At 41.4% G+C, this 27933-nt stretch overlaps 1 protein-coding gene across 1 annotated transcript in view; it reads left to right on the plus strand.

The window, feature by feature from the left end:
- Positions 1-26772, plus strand: part of LOC127044950 (uncharacterized) — a 239287-nt gene extending 212515 nt beyond the window's left edge. The window contains exon 2 of the mRNA XM_050940280.1: positions 25045-26772. Within this exon, the coding sequence (XP_050796237.1) occupies positions 25137-25901 (765 nt within the window). The 5' untranslated portion in view covers positions 25045-25136 and the 3' untranslated portion in view covers positions 25902-26772. The remainder of the gene's footprint in view (positions 1-25044) is intronic.
- Positions 26773-27933: the final 1161 nt, after the last annotated feature.

Consider the following 27933-nt stretch of genomic DNA (forward strand, 5'->3'; position numbering starts at 1 on the left):
TGTGTAGCAAACCTCACCCCCTCAAAGCTTTGAAGGCCTCCTAAATCTATAAGGAATTTGGAGCCTATATGCCACAAACTTTAGGAGGCACCCTGGGGTCCTCACCACACCCTAACAAGCTCACCACTTCCTAAAGGAGCCACAATTAGATTGCCAGCCTGTCCGAAAGAGGAAACAGAGGCAAGTCAGCTTTGATCCAGGCAGAGGAAGGTATTGATGACTGGGGTTGAGATATACATTGTATTACAGTAGAACCTCAGAATTAGGAACATCTTGGGAATGGAGGTTATTCATAAGCCTGAAATGTTTGTAACTCTGAACAAAATATTATGGTTCTTTCAAAAGTTTACAACTAAACATTGACTTAATTCAGCTTTGAAGCTTTCCCATGTAAAAGAAAAATACTGCTTTTAACTGTCTTAATTTAAATGAGACAAGCACAAAAATAGTTTCCTTACCTGTCAAATCTTTTTCTAAACTTTCCCTTTATTTTTTGTAGTGCTATTGGCTTCAGTTGGGTACAGAGTGGTCAGATGGCTTCAATGATTACTCATTAGTAAGGAGGTTAGCCAGAAAGAAGGAAGGAATTACTATCTACAATTCCCCATAGCACTGCAACTTCAGTGGACAGAGATGGAGAGAACCTACCCAGTTAGGCCCAGATCCTCAAAAGTATTTAGGTGCCTAACTCCCATAAATGCCCATGAGGATCTGGACCCTAATAACCATGAATGAAAACTTGGCCCTTGTTTTGCCATTGACTTCAATGGAGACAGAATTTGACCACATGATTTCCAGAAACTGCTGTTAATGGGAAGCCTACACAAAGGGTGTGTCTTACAATATGTTTGTTCTAAAAGTGGCCAGTCTTCAAATAGAAATGCAATAGGCACAATGCAAAATCAGCCTGTGACACGTGTTTGTGAAATTGTATGTATGAAGGAGAAATGTCTTTGACTCGTGATGTCTCAAGGAGTATTTGCGAACAGGCATTGGAGTTGTTTTTATTCCTATCAACACCATTGAGTGCCTAGCTACTGAGAAATCCTAGGGCTCTCTGGGCTTGTCTACACAGTGCCAGAAGGTGCACTAGAGGAGTGCTAATCCAGTTTCAGACCTCCTTTGAAAGGCGGTAAAGGATTACACACTTGAACCCACCACTGGAATATGTGATTTATAAGAATACTTCAGCTACGAGAACACGTTTCCAGAGAACTGATTCTTGGCAATAGTCTTAATCAGGTTCTCTCCCTCCCCTGCATTTAACAAACACTCTAAAATTGGAGACATCCATTTTTATTTTTAAAAAAAAATCTTCAGATTTAATTTGGTCTTTATGGTCTCTTTCTCACAGTATGTCAGGCAAGATTAAACTATTTGTACTGAAACCAATGCAGAATTCTAGTCTTTTTTTAGTCTGCATTGTTAGCTTAATGTGCTGATGTGGTAGGAGAGAAGCAAAGTGAAGGTACAAGAAGGCTGAAGGGCTACCCGCTTCCTACTGCACTTTCCACTGAAAGAATTCTCTGAGCTGTAAGAACACTTTTTATTGCCACAGTGAGGACATTCTTAAGAGTGGTGACCACGACAGAAATCCTGAATGTTATTTTCTGCCACTGTAGAATTTTTACAAGGAAAGGACTGAGTTTGTGAATGGTTACAATTTCACAGGCTATAAATGTGCATTCAAAACAATAACGCATTGGCGAAAATGGTTTAAGCACTGTGATCACTGACTGCTTATTCCCTTTATATATAGCAGGTAACAAAAAAGATGGGTCTCATGAATTTTTGCAATATGTCATTTTCTTAAAACACCTTAATCAGAGAAAACATGCCAAAATACAGTACTATCTTTATTGCAGAATGTAGCAACCATGTTTCTTGATATTAATTCAATATTTTTGTTCAAGTTTAAATTGATTGCTTGGGAAATGAGTGATAAACATTTTTTAAAATTGAAATCCAAGCCAGCTGGATGCTTAACAGGAAAGCTGAGTATGTAACTAGTAATACTTGAGAGGTTCTCCAAAATCTTGAAAGCTTCCAAAACTATGATGATTATAAATTTTTACAAGTTTTAGATAATTGTGCATGACATTTAATAGAAATCTTCCAAAGTGGCTGGTTGGAGCTTATCTGAGCTGAAATTAAATTAACCATTAAAAGTAAATTTCATATGCAAACCTGCATTGTTTTGTGAAACTGTTATTACTACTATAATTTTACAAAGCTGATAAAACTTTAACTAATATAAATAGTGAGAAGTCATCTGTCTTTTTAGTCAGAAGATTTAACATTTTTTTAAAATTTTCTTTGACTTCTCTTGCCTCCGTAAAATCGCTGTCTTTGATGCAAATACTTATTTGCTTTGACACAATTTTCTTACATCAGAGCCTTAACCACATCAAATAACGTTTGTGTAATCACAGCATTTTAATATGGAAGAGTTTTACTTGATATTTCTTAATAAGGGATCTAAACCTGCTCCCACTAAAGTCAAGAGCAAAATTCCCATTCAGTTCAGTATGGTGAGGGATGAGGGCCTACATAAATGGGTTACATAGTGGATATGATCAAACAAAGAGCTCAAAAGAATTTTATCTATCCTACATGCTTTATTCCAGCTAAATTCCCATTGGGTAAATTGAATCTGAGGTGTCTTCATAATAAAAATAATACTTTATCCTCACATAGTGCCTGTTATCTAATGACCTCGAAGTGCTTCACAAATACTAATGACACACAGAACTCAAAAATAGCTGATTAGATTTTGCTGGTTTTTATTTACTTTGAGCAGAGACCAACTATGGAAAATTTAGTCCAGAAAGGAATGTGTTTGAGAAAATTCTTAGCAACAGAAAAAGGGAGCTGTAAGAGAGCAATCTAAAATATTGCAGTCATTGCCACCCCTCATATATAATATTGCACTATGGCAAACTCTAAATCTAATTACACAATGTAAAATCAGTGGGAAAGTTAAACAATCCAATTATAGTCTTCTTTCAGAAGGTTTATTATCTTAGTCTTTTTAATATCAGCAAAAAAAGTAAACGCTAACACATGGAAAATATAGGAGTAAAAACAACGGTAGTTGCTTAGTAAAGGAATTTTGAGTGGGGATTATTAAATGATGACCAGTAATGGAATATCATTAATAAATTGCTTTGAGAGTTATAACTACAAAACGTTAATGGAAAAATGTTGGCTAATAATGTGTCTGTTCTAATTTTAGGATGTGATCCTGATACCCATCACTGATGTGATGAGAACTGTCCTTACATGAGTAGTCCAGTTGAAGTAATTGTTTGTAATTGAAAAGATACATAAACAAATGTGCTGATGCACTGCTAAACTAACTTTACAGAAAATTGGTTTAGGCCTGACAATAGCAGCAGCAGTAGTGGGAAGTCACCCTGCTCAATTTAATAAAGTTACAACTTTAAACCCTCATTGGGGCTTAGTCTCAATCCTGCAAAGTCTCATGCATATGCTTAACTTTAGATGTTGTGAGTTCTCCCATTGATTGTAATGAGTCTACTCCTAGGGTGAGATTATGAGAGCCACATCACAGAACTCACATCCCAGGGAAAGGGGGAGTTAAGGTGTTGGTTAGCCACTTTTGCTTCCTCATCAACTTGGGCTTTTTGGTAAGGCTCCCAGTGTAACTTAGGTCCCCAGATCTGTCTTTCTAAGATCCAACAGACTTCTTGGGCTGTCCTATGGGCCTCAGCACTGCCTGGAATCTCTGCAGCACTACATGCAGCAGATCCACAATGCTACTCCCACTCAACCATATGTCCCTCCCCCCCACCCCAGCAAAACCCCTATCCAGAGCTTGTGAGGGTGTCCCCAGAAGGCAATATTATGTCTGTCTGTCTTCCCACACCAGGAAAATACTTCACCTGCTGGAACTAGGTCATTTAGGGCCCTTTTCACTCTGACCCATTTACCTACCATAAAATGGCTGGAGCAGGCATAAGGAGCTCAGCCACAGTGTATAATATAGTGCACATGCTTAAGTCTTTTCAGAATGAAATCTATAACTAGGAGCCTTTAAGTATAACATTGTTAATCAAGGATAATGTTTATATATTTATTAAAAATGCATTGGTAAGAGTCATTTTTTGTACTCCTCATTGTATTATCCTATTACCTATTTTTCTTTCCCATTCGAATAAAAAAAGCTTAAAAGATGGAAAACCGGGAGCAGCTGATCTTTATAATAGAGGATTTGATCAAATAACTATTCTCCTTTAGTTTAACTTATATTGAAATCTAATATTATGTTACATTTTGCCAATTTTATTGGATGTTTATTCCAGGATCTGCTATCTTAGAACCCAACAACATTGCACTGTGGAGTAAATTAAAGCTACAGTCCTATAAACATTTCTGTCCATTTCTAACTTCAAGCTTGTGAGAATTCCACTGACTTTAATTGGACTACTAAGATCTTTAAAGAAGAACATGAGTGTAAGTGCTTACAGGATCAGGGCCTATGTGTGAAGTATGTTGGCACAGTTCCCCAGTGTACCGTGTGTTGGCATGGTGCTAAGTTATTATGAATTACTATGGCTGATATGAATAAGTGTGGTAAGCATGAGTTTGGTATGGGTTGGTACGTCTGAATTAGCTAGAAGATTCTGGGAGCAAGGTTCTTTTAGTATTAGATCAATAATGTGGAAATTTACTGGAAGTTCTGAAATTGCACTTGAATGGTTAATAAAGGCTCTATGTGTGTGTATGTTTCAACATCAAACTTTGGAATATATCAACTGGGGGACCAGCTCACCAAAGTAAAGAAGATGTAAAATCATGCGATCAGTGGGATTGGTACAGGCTGACCTGGGTCAAAATGACTCTCTGGATGGCATCACATTAAGAGATGATTGAGGAGAGGGTAAATGTTGATTGAGCTTTGGTCTGTGTCTGTTTTTCAGCCTCCCTTCTGAAATATTAATTAGAGAAAACCAGTAATGAACATGCACAGGGCATGTAAATGCTAAATGAAGTAAATTAGTTAGTTCGTTCCCCAATTAATATCTGAAGAGGTCCGTGATGCTATGAGACAGAAGGCCTTGGGTAACCAAGACCCTGCTATGAGGGACCTTTGTGAGATTCTAAAACGAGAAGACCTTGGGGTAACCAAGACCCTGCTTTGGGGGATGTTTGACAGACCAAGTACCTGAAAGGGGAAAGAAGAGAAGAAAAGAAGTCCCCATCTAGAATTGGTAGCTATGCCTACTTTGTTTGCCAATCAGGATACTGTGTAAGGTCAACATACAGGGCAGAGGATTTATGCTTGGGGAATTGAGGCTTATTAGAGAGATGTGTATTATGTAGCCTTTACTGCTTGTGTTATTCTTTCTCAAATAAATTACTATGTATTAAGCATGTTGTTCCCGAATCTTCACTGGTACTGCTAATTATCCACCCTGTTGTGAGCCATTAAAGATCCATGTCAACACCATGGAGGTACAAATATGAGTGTTAAATATTTAGAGTCTTATGATATCCTTCTGTTACATCATACTATGCACAATGGAGTCGAGAGACAACCATATAGCTAGTAAGAGCACTTAAGCTGTATCATCCCCCTATTAAAAGTGACCGGAAGTCCTCACCATTTATCATATTATATGGTCACTACATGGTATAAAGCAATCTATGGTCTGATCACTGGGGTGGTGGACCATCAGGTGTGTGCTGTTTATTCCTCTGTTTTAAACATCAGAACTTGTTCTGCAAAGTGTAGTTGAAACTGTTGGCTTAGGCAGTTTTAGCTCTTCCTCTGTGGTATCCCCATACCAGTTACACTATCCATGGGAAAAAAAAGGTCAGTGTGCTTGGGAGAAAAGGGAAATGTCTCTGTTTTTCCAAGGAATCTGGAGCATGCATAGAAGACCTCACTCTGTGCCATTTCAGCACTGTCTCAGTCTCCCATCTCAGTCCATGAAGAAAGCATGTGGCAGATTTTCCTGCTTCTCAGAGGATGGGACATTTTTGAATAAGTACTCCCCTCCATGCCTTTTTATGCACAAAGGCTGTAATATTTTGGGGGAGATATTAAGGACTAATTTTTCATCTGTATTATGTCATCTGCGAGCCTGGGAAAAATGACCTTTCAAATTCCTGACCAGAACTTTGGAACAACCAAAGAAGAAATGGCTCAGAGATAATTCATCCCAATGAGCCCAGTGCGATCCAGGACAGGAGTTTGGGAGGTTAATCACAGCTGTGATGCAATACAGAGACCGTGACTAAAATTCATGGTTGTTTCAATATTTTGTATCAAAGTCTTGATTTAAGGAGCTTGCGGTAATTCAAAACACAGCAGCTATTGGTCTTAATGAATAGGTTGTAGTTTATGGCTTAAATTCTGCCCTCAGGTGTATAAACAGAAGTCCTTGTAATTTTAATGGGAGTTTGACACGTTTTAGCAAATTGTGGGGAGTTTTCTTTTGCATTTCAGTTCCATTACATTTGTTCTGTTGCCTTGAATAGTTGGAAATCTGGATATTTTGCCAGGAAGATGAAAACCCTTATACTCTAGGTAATGTAATACAGCATCCTATATATCTGTAAAATAGCAGGCAGGCTGCAGTCATCATAATATAAATCCAATCCATATAATCTCTAATTCCCTTGAGGGGACATATGTGTAAAGACAAAGCCTAAAAGAAAAAGTTCCTAGTCAGGTTTCACAGTTAGGTTTATCATTTTTTAGTGGGTAGTCTTAAGGTTTGAGAGAGGGCCCTAAATTAACTAAACCAATTTTGACATTTTAATACAATCTTTTATATAGTGGGATATAGCCAACTCCAATCTGATACTGCAGTTCTAACCATATTTCATTTAGTCAGCTTCACAACTGAAAGCTTTATAAGTGTCAAATTAAAAAAAAAAAGAAGAAGAAAGGAATTAAGAGCTTCCCTGTTATCTGTGTTCAATGAGATTGAGGACATGAAAACAACAGCCTGAGTACTCTGCAAATAAAAACTGTATCAAGCTTAAAGTGTGATTTTCCCAAAACAAAGGTAAAACTTGGTTCCACTTTGTAGTGTGGATGAGTCTTTACTGTGTCTCTGAACTCTGCTAAAGCTTTAGACAATCCCTTGACAGAGAAGTATGCAGAGGATAGTAGCTAGAAAGAGGTTTTAAAGAGAGAACTGCAGGTACAGAATGTGGTGTAATTGATATGACTGTATTTTCTCAATTCTTTTAAATTTCTGTGTGAAGTGTTGAAAACTGTTAAAATTATAAACTATCACTTTTAAGTTTGTAAGTGGTTTTCTGATCCTGCCTATAGGCTAAGTGGCTCTGTAAGGAAGCATGCATTCTGGGTTGAGCAGTGTCTCCGCAGAGAGCCAGCTTAGAGCAAAGTGGATGAGTTGTGTCTCTGCCTTAGGGAACAGCCTGCTTTGTTCCTTTCATTTTGGGGTTCTTGTATGGTGTTATTCTGGATTCTAAAAAATAAAGTGTGTTATATTTCAGCCTTCCTAAAGAATACTGTATGTTTTTCTCTGTGTGTGCTATGAACACAACACAGTGGAGTTTGTCGGTTTGTCTGATATGAGGTCTTCAACTTTGGAGAGCAGTTTCAGTAGAAGTCTGATGCTACAGTGGGAGTTGTACATACTGTTGACTTTATCTTCTTTCTAGTTTTGTTGGATTTTATTCATAATATAAATAAGTCATACAGATTGAATGATTGATCTTTTTGTATGGCAAACATAACAGAAGATACAGCAGAGTGGTCTCCTGGTATATTAGAACCTCTTACACAGCAGCAATAAAGCTGCTTTGGAAATACAATGGCAGATCTGAGAAATGAGAGAAGTAACTTAAAATACAGGAAATCAATAAAATAATCAGACTTTCTTCAGCAGCATGAGAAGAAAGAGATAGTAAACATTGCTGAGGTTTGGCGCTGACCATTTCCTTTTCCCTCAGGACCTGAAACAACCTCTCTAGGAGAGCAAAGAATCCACATTCATGTATTAGTGCCTTCTGGAAGTGTAGAGATTGGTCTTCATACTACACATGCCTCCCAGCATCTTTGAGTGTGGCTTGACGGCCATACTCCACTCACAGATCTGCAGGAGCTTCTAGCTCTATCACTTCCACTCTCTGGAATATTTAAGGACCACCTTCATAATCCAACAGGGTAAAATTGTCTAAATCACATAGGAACCTTTGAAAGTCAATAGGTCTTATGTTTTTAAATAGAGCTGTGAAAATAACGGATTTTTTGATTTGCTGGCAATTTTGAAATATTCAGGGAAGGGAATTGGTTTGGGTAGATCCTAAAATGACTTTTTTTTTCAAAGGTTTTGGCAAATCCAAAATTTGGTTTGACCTGAAATGGAATGTTTTATTTCAATTTCTAGCTTTATTTTCCTTACTAAATAAATAAATAGAATTCATGGTAATGTTGAAACAAAAAAGTTGTTTTGAATAGAAAAGTCTAAACATTTCATTTAAAAATGTCTAAACAAAATGTTTTGACTTTTCTCTTTGAGAGGAAGAGGGAACTGAAAAAAATCATCAAAATCTACACAAATTTGCAAAATGTTTCAGTTAACCCGAATATGCATTTTTCACTCAAAAAAGTTTTGGCTCAAAAATGTCATTCCCTCTCCACTCTTAACTGATTGAGGTGCTTTTGAAAGTTTTACTTATTATCTCCACCATCTCACACATCAATTAGTAACAAATACCTTCCTGCAATAGGTCACTTGTTTGCTCAGCTACCCATCAAGCACTCAAAGGAAAAGGAAATTCCAGTCTTACTACTGACATTTTAAACGCCATTTACCTGCACATAATACGCCCCAGAATGCATTGCACTGTGATGGAATATCCAAAACAGGATTAAACTTGTTCACATTGCAATTCAGTTGGAATTATGCGTTTATGAGAAGAGAACCAGAAACTCTATGTGAATTGTATTGGGTGTGAACTCTTACTGATGAACTCTAGATACATTGCACACATAGTAACAGTTCAGTATATGAATAAAAGTGGATTATAATGCAATATGTAACTATATAGCATACCACATAGTCTATAGGGAATGTCTGTAAACACAGTGTGTACTGTGTCCATGATACAGTGCTCTCTGATGCTCCTTTGAATTCTATTATGAATTCTTTTCTTCATACCCACTCATTGTCTCCCAAGAACAGTATTAAGGTATGGGAACACTGTTCGTAATCTGTAATCTAAAACATTTATTAAAAATTCTATTATATAAAGGTGTGATATCTATTTAAAAAAACCCAACCACTTTAGAAATGAGGAAATTGTTTAGGTGGTTAATTGTTAAAAAAAAATCATTAGGGCTAACTTAGCCTCCTGCTATGATACAATTTCTGAACTGAGAAGAAAGACGGAGTTATCTCTAATTATGACTCATCTATCTAGGTCATTTAAACCTCTAACAATTTTCTCATGTGGGTATGTGGCAACTTTAGTAGATAATACATTCCTACTCTAATCACTGCATGTATTATTTCTCGAATGAGGGATTTTAATATACAAAATGCATTGGGAAAAATATATTTCTCTACTGTTTTTCCTGAGGATGATAAGAATGAAAAAACTATAACTGTATTACTGTCTGTGTGGGGGGGGAAGGGGAGAAGACACTTGTTGTTTTTTTTTGTTTGTTTTTTAATAAAAGAACAACCTGAAAAGGATTTTAACACTTTACCTTTGAAATATTTCATGTGCTTTATTTACTACTGTAGGCTCTGGAGCCTTTTGTTAAATATCCTGGAAATGTAGAGATATGATTTTGCCCACTGCAGGGCATCTAAAATATTTGCATGATTTCATTAGAATTATGTTGAAGTTGACTAAGAAAATTAATTAAAAATTGAATATACATTGAGGGCTGTAATTCATAACCAATAAGGTTCAGAATATGTTCCCTAGTTCATACCATAGTCCACATGCAAGTTAAAACTCATGAAAATTAGACTTGATACTATATATTGTGTTTCACTTTTTAATTAAAAAGTTATTTAAATACTTTCATTAAATGCAGCATATGTTTGTATGTTAAAGGAAATTGTACTGGAAATGTAAATGATCCATTTGACAATGAAAGAAAATAGAGATTAACAATTTTAATTAAAAATGCAATTCTAATAGGGTTTGCCCTCCTCAGCTTGGAAATATAATGCAAATAGCTCATTAATTTACAAATTATTTTGTTAAGAACCATGCTTACTGACAAGTTCTATATACTCCTCCTCCACGGTGGGTCCAGTTTCTGAGGAAGTCAATGGCAAAACTCTGACTTCAGTGGGGAACAGTGCTAACTTAGAGCAACTTCACCATACTTGCCTTACTCCATGGCCATCCAACATCTTGACAGATGAAAGGAAAGGCGACAAAGTCAGTCTGTCAGTGGTCCTTAGCAATGGTATGGGAATAGAGTCCATTGTGTGAGCGACAAATCTTCCCACAGTGGCCACTAGTTCATTAGTCAGATGGAGGTTGAAGCATACTCTGCTTCCTGGCTCACCTGCAGGCCTCAGCCTGGCTCTGTGATGGCTCTCCTTGGTGACTGAACCAGCCTTAGCCTGGTTTCTCCAAACTGAGCAATTGTGCACGGGATTTTCCCAGTTGTTGGTGGGAATGCTGGATTTCTTGAGACCTTGCTTGACCCTGTCGCTGTATCAGAGTTGTTGCTCTTCTTCTGCATTGTGGGCAGTTCTTAAATTGGCCATAGAACACAGCCTTTGGCAAATGATCTTGAGCCATGTGGTCCATTTGTCCCAACCAGCAAAGTCTGTGAATGTTCAATAGAATCTGCATAGACTGTAGGCCGGTTCTCTCAAGGATTTCAATATTGGTGATCTGTTAGTCCCAAGTATCTCCAAGGATTTTTCTAAGACAGCAGAGGTGGATACTCTTCAATCTCCACTCCTGCTTGCAGTATGTAACCCAGCTTTCACAACCATAAAGGAGGGTACTAAGGACACAAGACTGAGGCCTGGTCTACACTACGCATTTAAACCGAATTTAGCAGTGTTAAACTGATTTAATCCTGCACCCGTCCACACAACGAAGCCCTTTATATTGATATAAAGGGCTCTTAATACCCATTTCTGTACTCCTCCCCAATGAGGGGAGTAGTGCTGAAATTGATATTGCTATGTCAAATTAGAGTTAGTGTGGCCGCAATTTGACGGTATTGGCCTCCTGGCGGTATCCCACAGTGCACCATTGTGACCTCTCTGGAAAGCAATCTGAACTGTAATGCACTGGCCAGGTAGACAGGAAAAGACCTGCGAACTTTTGAATTTCATTTCCTGTTTGCCTAGCATGGAGCTCTGGTCAGCATGGGTGGCCATGCAGTCCCAAATCCAAAAAGAGCTCCAGCTTGGACCGTATGAGAGATACTGAATCTGATCACTGTATGGGGAGACAAATCTGTTCTATCAGAGCTCCATTACAGAAGATGAAATAACAAAGCATTTGAAAAAATCTCCAGGCTATGATAGACAGAGGCCACAGCAGGGACTCAGCACAGTGCTGCGTGACAAGTGTAATGGAAAGCCAAAGAATCAAATGGACGCTCATGGAGGGAGGGAGGGGATACTGAGGACTCCAGCTATCCCACAGTCCCCGCAGTCTCCGAAAAGCATTTGCATTCTTGGCTGAGCTCCCAATGCCTGAAGGGTCAAAAACATTTTCCAGGGTGTTTCAGGGTGTATGTTGTCAATTTACACCATTCCCCCCCCCTGAAAGAAAAGGAAAAAATATCGTTTCTCGCCTTTTTTCAATGTCACCCTATGTCTACTGCATGCTGCTGGTAGACGGAGTGCTGCAGCGCTGAACAGCAGCATCTTCTTCCCGGGTGGCAGATGGTGGAAAATGACTGGTAGCCATTGTCATCATCAGCCCATGAGTGCTCTCGGCTGGCCTCAGTGAGGTCGTCCGGGTCGCCTGGGTAAAAATGGGAATGACTCCCGGTCATTCCCAGCAGACCCTACAAAAGGTTTGGTAACCATCCTCATCATAGCAGCTGGAGGCTGAGCTCCATCAACCTCCTCCCCCCACCTTTCATGTCTAAAGAAGATTCTGTACTACCTGGACTATCATAGCAGCTGGAGGCTGCCTCCCCCTCATTTTATCTCACTAAAAACTCAGTCTTTCTTATTCCTGCATTCTTTATTAGTTCATTACACAAATGGAGGGATACTGCCATGGTAGCCCAGGAGGGTTGGGGGAGAAGGGAAGCAACAGGTGGAGTTGTTGCAGGGGCACCCCCTAGAATGGAATGCAGCTCATCATTTCTGCAGGATCTCTGGGGCTCTGACCCGGAGCAGCTGTGCTCTCTGGCTCTCTAGTACACTTGCCCCATATTCTAGGCAGGACTGACTCTATTTTTAGACAAAACATAAAAAAGGGAATGACCCAGGGAGTCATTCCCATTTTTGTCCATGTGCCCCTGGCCGACCTCAGCGAGGCCAGCCAGGAGCACCCATGACAGCAGCATACGGTACAATAGGATTGGTAACCATCATCACCAATTTCCAATTGCAAACAGTGCAAAATGACTGATAACCATCATATCATCGCCAATTTACAATTGCAGATGGTGCAATAGGGATGGTAACTGTCTCTGCTACCTTGCAAAGGCAAATGAATGCTGCTGTGTAGCACTGCAGTACTGTGTCTGTCAGCAGTATCCAGTACACATACAGGGACAGTGACAAAAGGCAAAACAGGCTCCATGGTTGCCATGCTATGGCGTCTGCCAGGACAATCTAGAGAAAAAGGGCGCGAAATGATTGTCTGCCCTTTGCTTTCACGGAGGAAGGATTGAGTGACGACATTTACCCAGAATCATCTGTGACACTGTTTTTGCCCCATCATAATCTGTTTTAAAAAAACAGTTTCTGTAAAATCGGAATAATCCTGTAGTGTAGACATACCCTGATAGACTGACACCTTTGTGTTCAGAGTTAATAACTTGTTATTCCAAACAAGTGAGGTAAATTTGCCAAAAGTGACAGAAGCTTTGCCGATTCTAACATCAAGTTCTCTATCAAGGTTAAGTGAGCCGGTAGGAATTGAGCCAAGATAGCAGAAGTGATCCACATTATCCAGAGCTTCATTATTGACATAAATTTTAGGTAGAATCTTAGTACTTTGTGACATGACAACTATTTTCTTATTATTGATTAACTATGCCCAACTTGATGCATACATCAGAGAACTTGTTCATTGTGACCTGCAATTCATCAGATAAATTAGAAACGAATCCATAATCATCCGTGAAAAGCAAATCCCGAATAGTAAGCTGGGTGACATGTCTTCTTCTCTGCAGTCATCTGATGTTAAAAAAGTTGATGTCTATCCTGGATTCAATTAGTCTCCAGAGTTCCAATGGCATACTTAAGAAGATGCCAAAGCCAGTGGGCATTTAGCCTTGCTTCATTCCAGTGTCAATACTAAACTGGTATGATGTTTTATTTTCCTACAGTATGATTGCCTTCATTCCCTCATAGAACTCGTAGAATAGGGAGAGCGCCTTTTGTGGACAGCCAATTTTCAACAGGATCTTATAGATGCCATTCCTGCTAAGTATGTCAAAGACCTTTTGTGGGTTAACAAATGCTACGTAGAGAGATGCCTGTTGTTCACAGCTTTCTTCTTGCAACCAGCACAATGTGAAGGACATGTTGCTCACGTAGCACCCAGCTCTGAACCCACATTGGCTCTCAGGATAGACTCACTCATCAAGGACTTGGAGTCTTTTCAGCAGGACCCTTGCAAGCACCTTGCTGACCATGCTGAGAAAAGGTATCCCTCAATAATTGTTGCAGTCTGCTCCTTCCCCTTTTTTCTTATATAGATTAATTATCTTTGCATCTTTCAGATCCTGGGGTATGTGGCTTTCTTCCCAATACGTGCAGAGAAGTACCTGGTGTCACTTGCAAGCTCCCTCCCTCCTGCCTTTAGGAGCTCTGGAGGTATCTGATCATTGCCTGCTGCTTTCCCAGGAGCAAACTCATTGATAGATTTCTCTACATCTTCAAGAGTCGGTGTTTCACCTTCTGCATCATTGGAATCTGGGGATGGCAGCTAGGGCAGTATCACAGATAATGGCATCCTTTGAGTAGAGTTCTTTGTAATGCTCAGTCCATCTGTCAAGTTATTCTTGCCTGTCAGTTAATATAGTCACAAATTTTACTTTCAGGTCTGCAGTCTTTTTTACAATGTGGCCCAACTGCCTCTTTAATTCCATTATAGATACCACGAAGGACACCTCTTTCAAAGCAGATCGGAATCTTTCAGCACAGGTCTTGCCAATAGTTCTGGGAATATTCTCTGGTGGTGTTCTGAAATGTAGCCTGAGCCTCTTTAAATATGAGAGTTCTGAGCTTGGGTGGGTAGAAAGATGAAACTTGCTTTTTCTTTTCTATAAGTGGGAGCAGCAGATGTTCACACACTGTGAATCACTCAGGATGTGTTTTTCTTTGTTGATCCAAAGACATCCAGGGCGGTAGCCAGTGTCTTGTTCTTACAATGTTCCTACATGGTGTCAGAATTAAGGGAAACAGGTTGATCATTTTCAGAAACACGCTCAAGTGCACACTAAATCTTTGGACAAGTGTCGGAGTCCTTCATGTTAGTGATGTTGAGGCAAGGTTTGCCTTTTGGCTTTGCATAACAGGGGTAAGGGACACTGAGCGTCTACTTTCTCCCTCATCCTGGTGCAGGTGGGCAGGGAGCGGGTGAAGAATAGGTGGAACTTTGGCTTTGCAGCCAATGTACTAGGCAGTAGAGTTGAGCCTGTTTTGGTATAGGGGAGGAGCAATATTTTGTTACCAGTAGAATCCAGCAGCGATTTTCTATACCATTAAAGCAGAATGAGGAGCAGCAAGGAAAGTGCAGCTCTGCATATTAGGAATATATGTGGTATTTCCAGCTCTCAAAGGAGCTGCTACAGTGGGACCTTGGTTTCTGAAAAGCCTGAAGAAGGAGTGTGCCCTCCACCTTTACCTCCAAAAAGATGCTGTTAGAAGGAAATATCTACCTTTTATCTCATGAAAACCTGGGCAAGGGACCAGGGAGAAAATGTGGACTGCCACACCATCTTGTCTGTGCAAACTGTTCACACAACCCTATTTGCATCTTCATAAGCCTTTCAAAAGTATTCTATTAACATGCTAGAAGCTCAGGAATTTTCACTGGAAAATGCTGATATGGCAAAACTGAAATATTTTGGTCTAAATGACCTTTCAACAAAACTCAGACAGGGTTTTGATGGTAACCTGCCTGGTTCCTGCCCCCTGGTCTGATGGGCTGCTGGGGAACCTAGGCTTCCAGGGTCCATAGCTCTGGGGAACTCCACCATGGAGACTGCTTTGAGATGGGGACACCAAGGATTGGAGGGCTTCTACTTGTAGACTTCCTTCTTTGTGTCCATGGTCTGCCCTCAACCTCTCCAGGCTGCTCTCAACTCTGGGGGACTCCCTGGGTTGCTCCCAACTTCCTGGGGCAGCCTGAAGTGTTCCCCAGTAACCAGGTGCAGAATGAAAGGTCCCTCAGAGGCGGTGCAGCATAAAGATTTATTCAGAGTAGTACAGGAAGCCAATTCAGATTCCTAAAAAATCAAACCAAAACTGTTTGTTGCTTGAAACTTTTTTTTTTTTAAAAGTTCAGTTTCCTTTCCCTGGGAAATTGGAAGTGTCTAGTTTTCATTCCAAATTGGAACTATTTTTTTTCCAAAATGTTGGAATTTTCCCCAGAATGGGAATTCTGAGTTTTGACAACTTAATTATTATTTAAATCAATTTAATCTTTCCAGAACTAAATGCCCTTGGAAGGGCTAGACAACATGATAGAAAGTCATCAGCAAAAAAACCCCAAGACATTACAATATTATCTACATAACTAGTGAGACACTATAGAGACCAAGGGAAATCTAGATGCATTTACAGTAGGGTTTAAATAAAATAAAAATTGTTACAAAATTGAAACTGAACCTCATTTTGAGATTTTAAAATGGACAGTTAACTTTGTAAAAGCTTAGGACCTGACTGTCTCAAATCTTATCCAGGTGAGTAAGTTTGTAAAGTCACTGGTTCTGTTCACATGCGCAGAGTTATTCATGTGGATAAGTCTTTGCAGGACTGGGGGCCTTTTTCCCCACTCTTCAGTCTCTCATACTTCTGCAATTCCATATGGAACCAAAAAATGGAGAGCAATAGATTTTAGGTCAGGGACTACTGTTGTGTGATTTCCCAGACAGCCATTCAACCTCAGGCTTTCAAAAAGGTTCAGATCAACATGAAAAATTACTGGTATTTATCCAAAGCAAACTGAACCTTTTTCTCCTGAGACATATCTCCTCATGTTTGTGGAATTTAATTGTTTGTTTTATGCTGAATTTTGGAGACTTGAGTTTGGAATCCTTATGGATGTTCACCATAGGAAAGACAGAACCACATCCCTCAGACTCAAGGACACTAACTTATAGGTGAACCTCAAAAGGTTCAGAAGGTTCAGCTTGCTTTGGAGAAACACCTCATATTTCAGATGCTTTCTTTGGTCTACAGAACATTCCACGAGTCCTGGGGGTTCTGCTGCAGTGCTTTCCATTTTTGCTTAGTAGGGACCTGTTACTAAATATATATATATATATATATATATATATATATATATATATATATATATATATATATATATATATATATATATAGTTCCCATTTGTACTATGTGAGGCTCTAACTCTTAAGAAAACATCTCTTTCTAGAGCAGTGGAAAGGATAACATGAAAAAAAAAGGTTTCATTTTAGCTGAGGGAGCCTGTGCTATCAGGGACTATGCCATTTGGGAGATAACCCTGTATTTGCTCTTTGAGCTTCATCTGAAGAGGGCAAGATAACAGAGTATGTTCTTGTGTGAGCTGAGCTTGTGCAATCAGGGATTATATCATTGGGGAGCTGTCTGCCTGTCTCATTTGATACTTCACTGGAGCAGACTGAGACAAAGTTACTGCCTTTAACAAATGTGTATATTTGGTTTTAGTTAATAAACTTGTGCTGGCGTGTCAGAAGGACTTTGGAGATACTTGTTTTTGTTTTCTTCAGTGTTATAACATGTTAGGGCAGAGGTGAAAGTAACCCGGTATGGTACGGTATGGCCTACAGGCAAGAGCTGGCACGCTGTGCTGGACCGGACTGGCTTTTCCGGCAGTGATTTAAAGGGCCCAGGACTGCAGCCACTGTGGGAAGTCCCAGACCCTTTAAATCACTGCTGAAGCTCCGGCAACTGGGCTTGGGCTGGGATTTAAAGGGCCCAGAGCTCTGGCCCCTGCAGGGAGCCCTGAGCCCTTAAAAGCATTGCTCAAGCCCAGTTGCCGGAGCTCCGGCAGCTCTTTAAAGGGCCCGGGGCTCTCTGCAGGAGCTGGAGCCTCCGGAGCCCTGCCGCCACTACCCCAGCCCTAGCCTGAGCTCTACCACCCCAGGGTAGTGGCGGAAGCGGTCCCAGAGTTATTTAAAGTGCCCAGACCTCCACCGTGACCGGAGCCCTGGGCCCTTTAATTCACCCCTGAGCCCCAGGGCTCTCAGCTGCCTCTGCAGCTGGTAGCTCTGGGGTGATTTAAAGGCCCTGGGGCTCCCAGCCACAGTGGGAGCCCCAGGGCCTTTAAATCTTGAAAGGTCCTGCCTCTTCCCATTGAGGCCACGTCTCTTCCAGTTGAGGCCATGCCCCGCTCAATACTCCAGCGTACCGGTAAGTCCTTTAAACTACTTTCACCCCTGTGTTAGGGACACCAGAATCATAGTGCCTGATTCCCCACTGTCTTGTATATTATGGCGCCATTGCATCTGTGCAAAGCGGAGTTGCAGCTCTAACAAAAGTCAAAAGGAGCAGTGGGTGATCAGCATATTTTAAAACTAGACCCAGTGAATATAAAACACTATTGGATCAAAATGATGACATTTTACCCCCGCCGGGTACTCCCTCAATCCAGGTGCAAGTACCTATACAAAGTGCAAGGTAGTAAGGAAACCGGGCCTACCTTGAAAAGCTATTGGAAGTATTAGAGTTATGCACCCCTTCTTTCTATCTTAGAGCTAACCCCAAAGGGTTGGTTTAAAATATACCGGACAAGAGAGTAAGTGTAGAACACAACTATAAGTTAGAAATGGAAGAACTGATTCAGATTAAATAAGGCACTTCTCAAGCAGTTAACCAAAAAAATGACCCAAATCTTTTTTGAGATTCTTAAAAGTTTAGTTAAACTAATTTGTCATTATTTTTCATTTTTACGGGTCAGTATCCAAACAGATACATCAAATTTCCAAGAGGCTGTACTTACAATATTTTCAGTCCAATCAGAAGGAATACATTCTAAAACTTTCAAGAAAATAACCCTGTTCTCATGATATTTCCTCCCAGATTTCCAGACCCAAGAAATTTGGATAGATTGGATGAGCTTCTGTACTGTTTGGTGCTCATTGGCATACAACTGACACTGAATATTTTGAGGTTCTCATATTGCTCCTAATTAGACCAGTTGGAAATCAGACTTCCTGTTCTCTAGGAAATTCCAACATTTTGAAATTTATTTTTTATTGTGACCAGAGCGAAACGCTGAAATTTTTTGTAATGTGCACAATCCAAAAAATCCAAATTGTATTCCAAATGATCAAAATGTTTTATTTCAATAATATCTAAAAATTACAATGGAACATAAATTAAATGTAATTTATATATTATATAATAAAGGTAATCTATACTTATAATGTTAAAAATCTATATTTAATACAAAAGTAAAAAAAAAATCAAACTGATACTGAAATTAAATATATCAATATTATTGGAAAAAACAAAGGAAAGTCTAAATGATTTAGACTTGTTCCCAGAGAAAATTTTGTCAAAAATCAACCTGTTCTCCTAAAATATTTTAGTTTTAATGAAGTTGCATTTTCTAGTGGAAAACTGTGGCATCAAAATGTTTTCACCCTGCTCTATTGTTAATAAAACCTGCCCAGATTCAAATACCTATTCCAGTGGAAAACACTGAAACCAGTATTATTAAAGAACAATGGCAAAAAAATAATGTGACACTTGGGTTGGGGGGAGGGGGCAAGTTGCCGGTGGCCAGTGTACCTGTGGCAGGTCCCACAAAGAGAATGGTCTAACACAGATCCATCTGGGCAGCAGTTAATTAGCTAAGGAATACCTGAGCCTGATAAAGGCTTATGAGGTCTCAGTCAAGAGGCCCCAGAACACAGAGGCAGTTAGGGAAGAGAGGTCCTTCTCAGGGGAGCTGATCAGAGAGAGAACCAGAAAAGTAGACCTAGTGTGGCAAACTCAGGACACTTAGCTACCAAGAGAGGGGTAGTAATTAGTCCCAGAAGGCTTAACCAGGGAGGAATAAGGTTCAGCTGGAATAGGGGTTACCAGGAGGTAATTAGTTTCAGCTGGCCCCAATGGCTGGAGACCTTTTTAAACCCTCCCTGGCAGGGAAGCAGGGTGGAGGAGAGAAGTAGAGTAGTTGCCAGTGAGTGGAGGCAGCTGAACTCTACTGGCTTTTCTTGCAAGGCAGGTTGCACTCTCCCCAGAAGGAGAGGACAACAGAACAAGGGCCTGACTGAGAAGGGATCAGCCAGACCCCTGTGCGACTGTGAAGGGCTTTTGCTTTGCCCAAGCCTGTGTCTCCAAGGCTGAGAAGGACTGAGCTAGGATAGGAGAGACAGGTACTTTGCCACACTAGGAAAGGTGATCCTAAAGGGAACAGATTCAGAAATGTCTATGAGAGGCAGAGGCAAATCCCTAGGAAAGCTCAGTTCTAGGAAAAGGATCTTAACAGGCAACAGCAAAAGTTCTGTGTCATTGAATAACTATACAAGACTCCAGAGCTGCAAAGTCCAGGAAAGAAACCCTTTCCTGGGAAGCCTGACTCCAGAGTAGGATCCCAGGTCAAGATCCCAGGTGAAGAGCCTGGATGGAAGAGAAGGAGGGATTTGGTAGGAACAGACTGACTAAAATTAATTCTACTCCTGCCACACCCTCACATACACACAGTAGGATGCTCAAGTTAAGACTTGCTGGCATACTGTGTTTGGCCTTTGATAAAATAAACTAGACCCCTGAAGGGGCACTGCTCACTGTATATAAACATCACTGAATTTATTGATAACTCATAAAGGGGAAACTGAGGAAGGGACACAACTGTGGTTCCATGATGAGCCTCGAGGTGGAGCGCCAGGGATAAATGCTTGCCATAACTTGTGAAGTAAGCAACCTGACCGGCAAGACACACTCTGAACTTGGGGAGTGAGAGTGGGATTCTACACTCTTCATCATGTTCATTGAACATTTGATGATATGACTCATTTCAACCTCTGTGCAGAAAGTAATATTTGTGAAATCTACTAACACTGGAATGAGCTTTTTTTTTTAAAACTAAATATTATATTTATACTATCTGAGGCTGATAATATTACCACAGTTCAACTCCATTAGAAAAATCCTTTCATTGTAACATCAAGATTAAGTTAAACTGAGTCAACCGCTACAGAGGTTCGATTAAAAAAAGAGCCTGGAAAGTGCTGGAAAGAAGTGTAGTGTCACAGAGGCATTTGAGGATGGTGGTTGTTGTTTTTGTTTCTGACATTAATAATTAGGAGGTTAAGTTGGTTAGGTAACAGTCACAGTAAATGTAGTATCAGTGCCACTACATAGGTGCTGGGGAAGAAAATGTTCAAAATAGGCGTATTTTAAAGTCTCACAGACTAGATACAGTTCTAATCATGAATTGCCCCTGCAAGGCCACTAAGGCGTAAGGAAGAAGCTTCTTCCAACCTCTTGTGGTCTGGGGAGTCGAGGGATGCTTCACTCTCATTCTGCTTCTGGAGGCAGGACTCCAAAAACGGGGGTGAGTTGGAGATAAGAACATGGCTTATGCTTCTTTCACCTCCTATCATTCAGCTGAGTGTGGCCAGTGCACTGGTGGGCAGCAATCTGTTCTATCCTAATAGAAAGAGAGCAGATTGCTTGCCCCTCCTTCCTCATCTCCACAACCATGGAGCAGCTTGAAAGGGAGAGAGTACCTCTTGAGTTATATCGATGCTGCAGCAGGGAGCTTGTCTCCCAGCCTGGGTAGACAGACTCACATTAGCTCTATTTGAGCTGTTGCACTAAAAATAGCTGTGTGGACAATGCAACACTGGCAGAGGCTTGGGCTAGCCACTGAGGCCAACCCTGCCCAAGCCCCTGGGGTCTGAGTTAGTGTGAGTCTGTCTTCCCAGGCTGGAAGGCACACTTCCAGCTGCAACATAGACAACCCTCTGAGTGCTCCTTCTGAGGCAATGCAGCTCCTCAATGACTCTTGTGTAATGCTGTGGCTAAACTCTGGCCCACTCTGCATTGTACTGAAGATTTCAGGATGATTTTGTAGATTCTTAAATGACTACATGCATTGGGCCAGAGCATTAGATAATGTGAATGGGAATACCTCCATTGCCTTTAAGGAGCACACCAATTTACACCAACTGAGGATCTGGACCAATGTTTTTAGCCACTTTATCTCACCTCTCTTGTATCTCAAATAAATTCTCAACTGTGCTATAAAGTGCAGAAGAAATGTGGAATAACTGCTCAGTTCCTTCCTTATTGATTAGAATGCTAAATATCAACAATGAGATACTGACCCCCCACTCCAACCCCTGTGTGCCACTCCAGTGCTGTGCAATGGCTGGGGGTGGGGAATCCCCCTTGTGATATCATAGTATTGGGCCATAGTCAGGCCTGGGGAGAATGCTGTAATATAAAGTAGTCCTCAGAATAACATAGGCAGTCCTGGGGGCTATTCAGACTCCCAGATCAGGTCAAAAAGGAGAGGATGCAAAGGCAGGTGAAAGCCATCTTTGTGTTCCCCCACCCTCCTGCTTCCCTGTTCCCTTCCTCCTGTACAACTCCCTGAACTGCTTCTTCTCTGCTGTACTTTCTGGAGGCACTGCACAGAATGTCTCCCTAGAGACTGACAATCTTTTTAAGTGATTCTGATTATTTTCTGAAGTACCACTGTGAAAAATGTGTTGTGAAAAAAAAACATACCCAAAAGAATAACTACCCAAAGAATAACTATTTTAGACAGTCCCCAGTTCTGTTTTGGGTGTAAAATGTCAGTTGTGTTAATGTTGCTTTGCAGTTTAAACCCCTCCCAAAAAACAACAGCTTTGAGTTTTTATGACCAAGCACAGCATTGCCTGAGCATGAATCTCATTGTTGATGGCATTCCCTACTGAGCAGAGGGGCCAGAGCAAGTGCACTATTTCAACATTGTTTTGAAGACTTAAGTGGTGCTTAGGCTTTCTGTATGGGTCCTCCACACTCAGGTGAATTTCACTTTCTTGAGGGCTATGCTCACTGTGTGTTGGGAGTCACTCTTTAGGCCCCTATATATAGGTTTCCTCCCATAACCCACTTGTTTCTTCCTGCTCTTGTTTCCTTTCTTTTTCCAACATGTCTGGAAGGAAGATTCAGGACATGTACACAAAATGGTGCCATTTCCTCATATATTTGTTTGTGCTTTACACAATTTTGTGGTTATCTGTCTCGTTACCGCACTACTTCCCCCTTTAGGTTCTTCCTTCCTCTCTGGATATAAAGAAACCAGCGTTCTAACTGCCATTGCCTTTCCTGCTCTCATTTAGTCATCCCTATCTTTAGGGATTTTTGTTCGTTTTGTAGCTTAGATCGCTTTTCTGTTTTCTTTGTCCCCTTCCATATTTGGAGTTATAGTGCTCCAAAACCACTTTGATTCTTTTTCAAGCTTATGTTAAATGTTGTGTGTCCTCTCACTTGGAACATTTACAGGTTTGACTTTTGAATCTTTGCAAGATTTTTATTTTTCTATATCACCTTTTCCCTTGTTTCATTTACAACTGCCCTCTTCTTTGGACTTCATGTCTCATCTTACCATATACAGGTTTTCTCCTGCCAGTCTACTTATCTTTCATCTCACTTACTTTGTTTGCTCATTAAGGTTGAACTCACCTGCCATTATATTCAAATCTAAAAATACCATGTCCGCAGTTTCACTAGCTCAGATAAAATATATATAAAGGTTTACAATTACCATGCATTTAGAACAAAGGCTGATCAACAGCTGCAACCAAAAAGAAACTTAATACCACAGTAAAATAATGTATTGCTATAGGTAATTATATTACTAAGTGTATTACTAATACCAACTGTCATAACCATACAGTTACGGGTAGCATAAAATCCTTCTTTACCATGTAAAGGGTTAATTCCTCTTTTACCTATAAAGGGTTAAGAAGTTCAGGTAACCTAGCTGACACTTGACCAAAAGGACCAATAAAGGGACAAGATACTTTCAAATCGGGGGGTGGGGTCGGAGGCAGAGGCTTTGTCTGTCTGTCCCATGTGGCTTTTGCTGGAGACAGATCAAGAAAGCGAGCAATCCAACTCCATTATTATTAGTAAGTATTAGCAAAGGAATGTGTTAGCTTACTTTTATTTTGGCTTGTGATTTCCTTTGTAGGAAGAGGGAGGTTTATCCCTGGTTTTGTAACTTTAAGGTTTTGCCTAGAGGGGAGATCGTCTATGTTCTTGAGTCTTTTGTTATTCTATAAAGTACTTACCTTCCCAATTTTACATAAGTGATTCTTTTACTTTTTCTTTAATTAAAATTCTTCTTTTAAGAACCTGATTGATTTTTCATTGTGCTTAAGATCCAAGGGTTTGGGTCTGTGTTCACCTGTACTAATTGGTTAGGATATTATTATTCTCAAGACTCCCCAGGAAAGGGGGTGTAGGACTTTGGGGGATATTTGGGGAAGGTATGGCTCCAAGTGGCCCTCCCTAAATGTTTGTTTAAATCACTTGGTGGTGGCAGCATACTGTTCAAGGTGGAAATTGTGCCTTGGGAAAGTTTTTTTAACCTAAGCTGGTTAGCAATTGTGAAAGTAAAATGAATTATATAGTAAGAATAGAAAGGATTAAAGAAATGTTGTCTGTACCTTTAAGCAAAGTTGTTGGAATGTTGCAACCAGGTGTCAGGAATACAGACATTAACATAGAACAATTGCACCGTTTAAGGGCAATTGGTGAAGCATTAGCCTTAGATCGATAACAGTTAGTAAGGAAATAGGATATGCATGCTGTGCCCCAGGTGAATTTTACTGTTTTGATTTCTTTGTCCCTTTGTTGGGTCTAAACTTTTGGTGAACTTTGGGGAGCCAAAACACACCCAGACTGGCCGTCTCTGCATAATCCTTTCTGAACCCTTTATCGAACAAAGCACTGACCTGCAAACTACTCATGACACCCCCTTTCTCAAGTAGCCATTAGCCTTTATCTCTATGCATTTACTTGTTAAACTTGATTTTCCTGTAAAATCTTGATTGATTATGCATGACCATTATCTTTTGTTAATCACTTTGTTTACTTCTGTGTATAAATATTGATGCTCACCCCTAATAAAGGGGCCACACTTAATCTAAAGCTTTGAGAGCTAAGGATAGTGTGAGCCCGTTGATCAACGCATTGGTGTCTGGTCTCTGACAGAATTGTGTGCCCCATACCAACTCCGCACGAACTCGGGTGCTGGAGAGGTGAGTAAGGACTTGCTTTATTACCTAACAATTTGGGGGCTCGTCCGGGATTCCTTCTGGTGCGGTACCTCTGTCCAGTGGTCAGACCACTCATATATGAATTGGCAAGGCGCCACAGGAGATTTCTCCCAGCCAATTCAATATTGAGGGGTCGTGTATTGGACAGCAGGGTAAACGCCAGTTGGAGGGCTCCTGTCAGACACCATGGGTCAAGGGACTAGCGTGCCTCTTGAGAGTCCGTTGGGGATTGTAAATAAGTTATGGAACGAAGGGAAACTCCCAGTACAAACAGGAATGTCTAGGAAGAAGTTGTACACACTATGTGTAAGGAATTGGACTGGGTATACCGCGGTATTGGCCGACCCGGAGATGAGGTGGCCTTCGTATGGCTCTTTCGAACAGGCTGCCTTAAGAGGAGTAAAGAGCCAGATCGAAAAAGACCATCCGGGACAGTTATGTTACTGGTTTTGTTGGGACACAGCAGCAGAGCTGTGGAAATCTTTAAAAATTATGGCAGTCAGGTACTCTCCCGAGAGTGAACCCCCTCCAGGTTATTTCGATGAAGGGTGTAGACCACGGCGTGTTTTGACTCGTCAGCTGGTCCCCTCTGCACCTGCCCCTATTCCTCCGCAGGGGGACTCTCTCCTTGTAGCAGAGGGGAATCTGCAGGATACCAGATTGAAATTTCTGCAGAAGGATGAGGAGGAAATGGAGGGGCAAACCTCGGGAGGAGTAGTTACTAGGCTAATGTCCAAGCAGGTACGGCAGGGTGCATGCCCCCCCCCTGAGGATAGCGCAGAGGATGTCCCCGTCAAATCTCTTGCGAGTAATAAAAGTATAGTTAGAGAGATGCCTTTACAGGTGCACGATCAACCTTATATGGGCAATGATGGACGGTTACAACATGCTAATATTGTGGAATATAAAGGATGGCTAGAATGGGACTTGAAAGAGTGGGGACAGTTGTCAGGGTCTTTTGGGGAAAATCCCCGAAAGATCATAGAACTTCTAGAAAGATTGTTTTTAAGTTATAATCCTACTTATACGGATGTGGATCAGTTGTTAAGTAAAGTTTTGACCGGAGAGGAACGTAGTAAATTGTGGATGGCAGAAAGGACATGGGAAGATAGCAATGCAGTTAATCGTACTTGGATGGATAGGCGGGATCTGGCCGCTGGCTGGAATCCCCTAGACTGGACTCAGCCAAGGCTGACTCAGCTGCGAACAGATCGAGAGCGATTGTTAGAGAGACTCAAGGAAATGGCTCGCCGCTAGCCTAATCAGGCTAAGTTCATGCAGATTCGGCAGGAATCTGATGAGCCGCCCAGAAAGTTCTGGTCGAGGCTATTGGAGGGGGCCCAAATGTTCACTCAGATGGATCCTGAGAAAGAAGCAGACCACCCTACTCTTATTTCATTTTTTTGTGAATCAGTCGGTGCCCCCTGTAAGGGATTACTTCTTAAAGTTTCGCCCTGGTTGGGGAGGTGAGTCAGTCACTTCAGTGTTGGACGTAGCTGATTTTGCCTGGAAGAAAGAAAGGGAAAGTAGTAAAAAGAAAGAAAAAAAGGAAAAATATAAGCTGATGGCTTTAGCTTTTCACGGCGGTGTTCGAGGCAAAGGCCGTGGCCGTGGCAGGGGATTCCAGGGTGCTCAGGGAAAAGGGTCCTGGCAACCCCAGCCATCAGGAAATTGTTTTCAGTGCGGACAGCCTGGTCACTTTAAACGTGAATGCCCCTGGGGACGCCCAGAGGGTCTGGTTGCATCCGCAGATGCTTACACAAGTGAGGAATACACCCCTGCACCACCAGCTCAGCCCATTCCCCAGGCCTGGATCAACTACGGGAAACAGCAGCAGCCGCAGCAAACTCAGCCTCCTCAATGACGGTACCCCGGGGGCGAAGGCAAACAATGTGATGGTCTTATTTCCTTAATGTCTTTAGCCGGCTCCTTTCTCACTTTCTCCCCTCCCAGCAAAGAGCCTCGTTTAACCCTTTCAGTCCAGGGACTGCCTGTCTCTTTCCTCATTGATACTGGGGCTACTTTCTCTCTTTTAAATCATGCCCCCTCTCCCTGGCTATCCTCTGAGGTTAAAACTGCGACTGGGGTGGAGGGCAACCCACAGTCTCTGGAACTCACTTTGCCTTTGAATGTTGTTTATGCTGATAAATGTTTTCCTCACCGTTTTCTTTTTTCCCCAGCCTGTCCGATCCCTTTGATGGGCCGGGATTTACTCTGTAAGCTTGAGGCTACTTTAACCTGCACTCCTGAAGGGGTAGGATTATTGATGACAGTGTTAGGAAATTCGGCCCCTACTCAGGGTAATTGGGAAACACCCCCCTCTCTCTCCCCTGACCTCACTGACTTGCCTTCAACCCTCTGGGGAATTTCTGACACTGATGTTGGCCTGCTCCTTTCGGCAGAGCCCCTAAGGATTCAGGTGAAGCCTTCCTTAACCCCCCCGTCAGTCCCTCAATACCCCCTGTCGCTGGAAGCCCGGGAGGGCATCCGCCCCATTATCGAGGAATTCATTGCACAAAAGCTAGTCCGCCCTCAGCGCACTCCCTGTAACACCCCTATACTGCCTGTCAAAAAGCCTCCTAAAAAGGACGGAGACCCTGTTCGTTGGCGCTTTGTACAGGATCTACGAGTTGTTAATCAGTATGTGGTCCCTCTTCATGCAGTAGTTCCTGACCCAGCTACTATCATCAGCCAAATCCCCTGGGATGCTGAGTGGTTCACTGTTATTGACTTAAAATCAGCTTTTTTCAGCATTCCTGTGCACCCAGACTCTCAGTATCTCTTTGGTTTCACCTGGAAGGGACAAAGTTATGTCTGGCAATGACTTCCTCAAGGCTACAGAGACAGCCCCACGATTTTCAGCCAGTGCCTCCGCCACGACTTGGAAGGTTTCACCAGTCCGCAGGGATCCACATTGGTCCTATACGTAGATGACATCCTATTAGGTAATCGCAAAGAAGCTGCCCTCCGCATCGATGGTAAGGCACTTTTATTATACCTACACACCAGAGGCCACAAGGTAGACCCTAAAAAGATTCAGTGGGTCTCACAGAAGGTCCGATATCTGGGCTTCCTGTTAACCCCAGAGGGAAGACAGATGGACCCAGCCCGCATAAAGACTATTCAAAACTGCCCTCTACCGAACACCAAGAAACAACTTCGAGGTTTCTTAGAATTAATTGGCTTCTGTCGCCCCTGGTTGCCATCCTGCGGGAAGTTAAGCAAACTGCTCCACCGATTCACTGCTAACCTTGCTCCTGACCCTTTGCAGTGGTCCCCGGACACTATT

This window comes from Gopherus flavomarginatus, chromosome 2 (genome assembly GCF_025201925.1).
Source record: "Gopherus flavomarginatus isolate rGopFla2 chromosome 2, rGopFla2.mat.asm, whole genome shotgun sequence".
NCBI classification, from domain to species: Eukaryota; Metazoa; Chordata; order Testudines; family Testudinidae; genus Gopherus; species Gopherus flavomarginatus.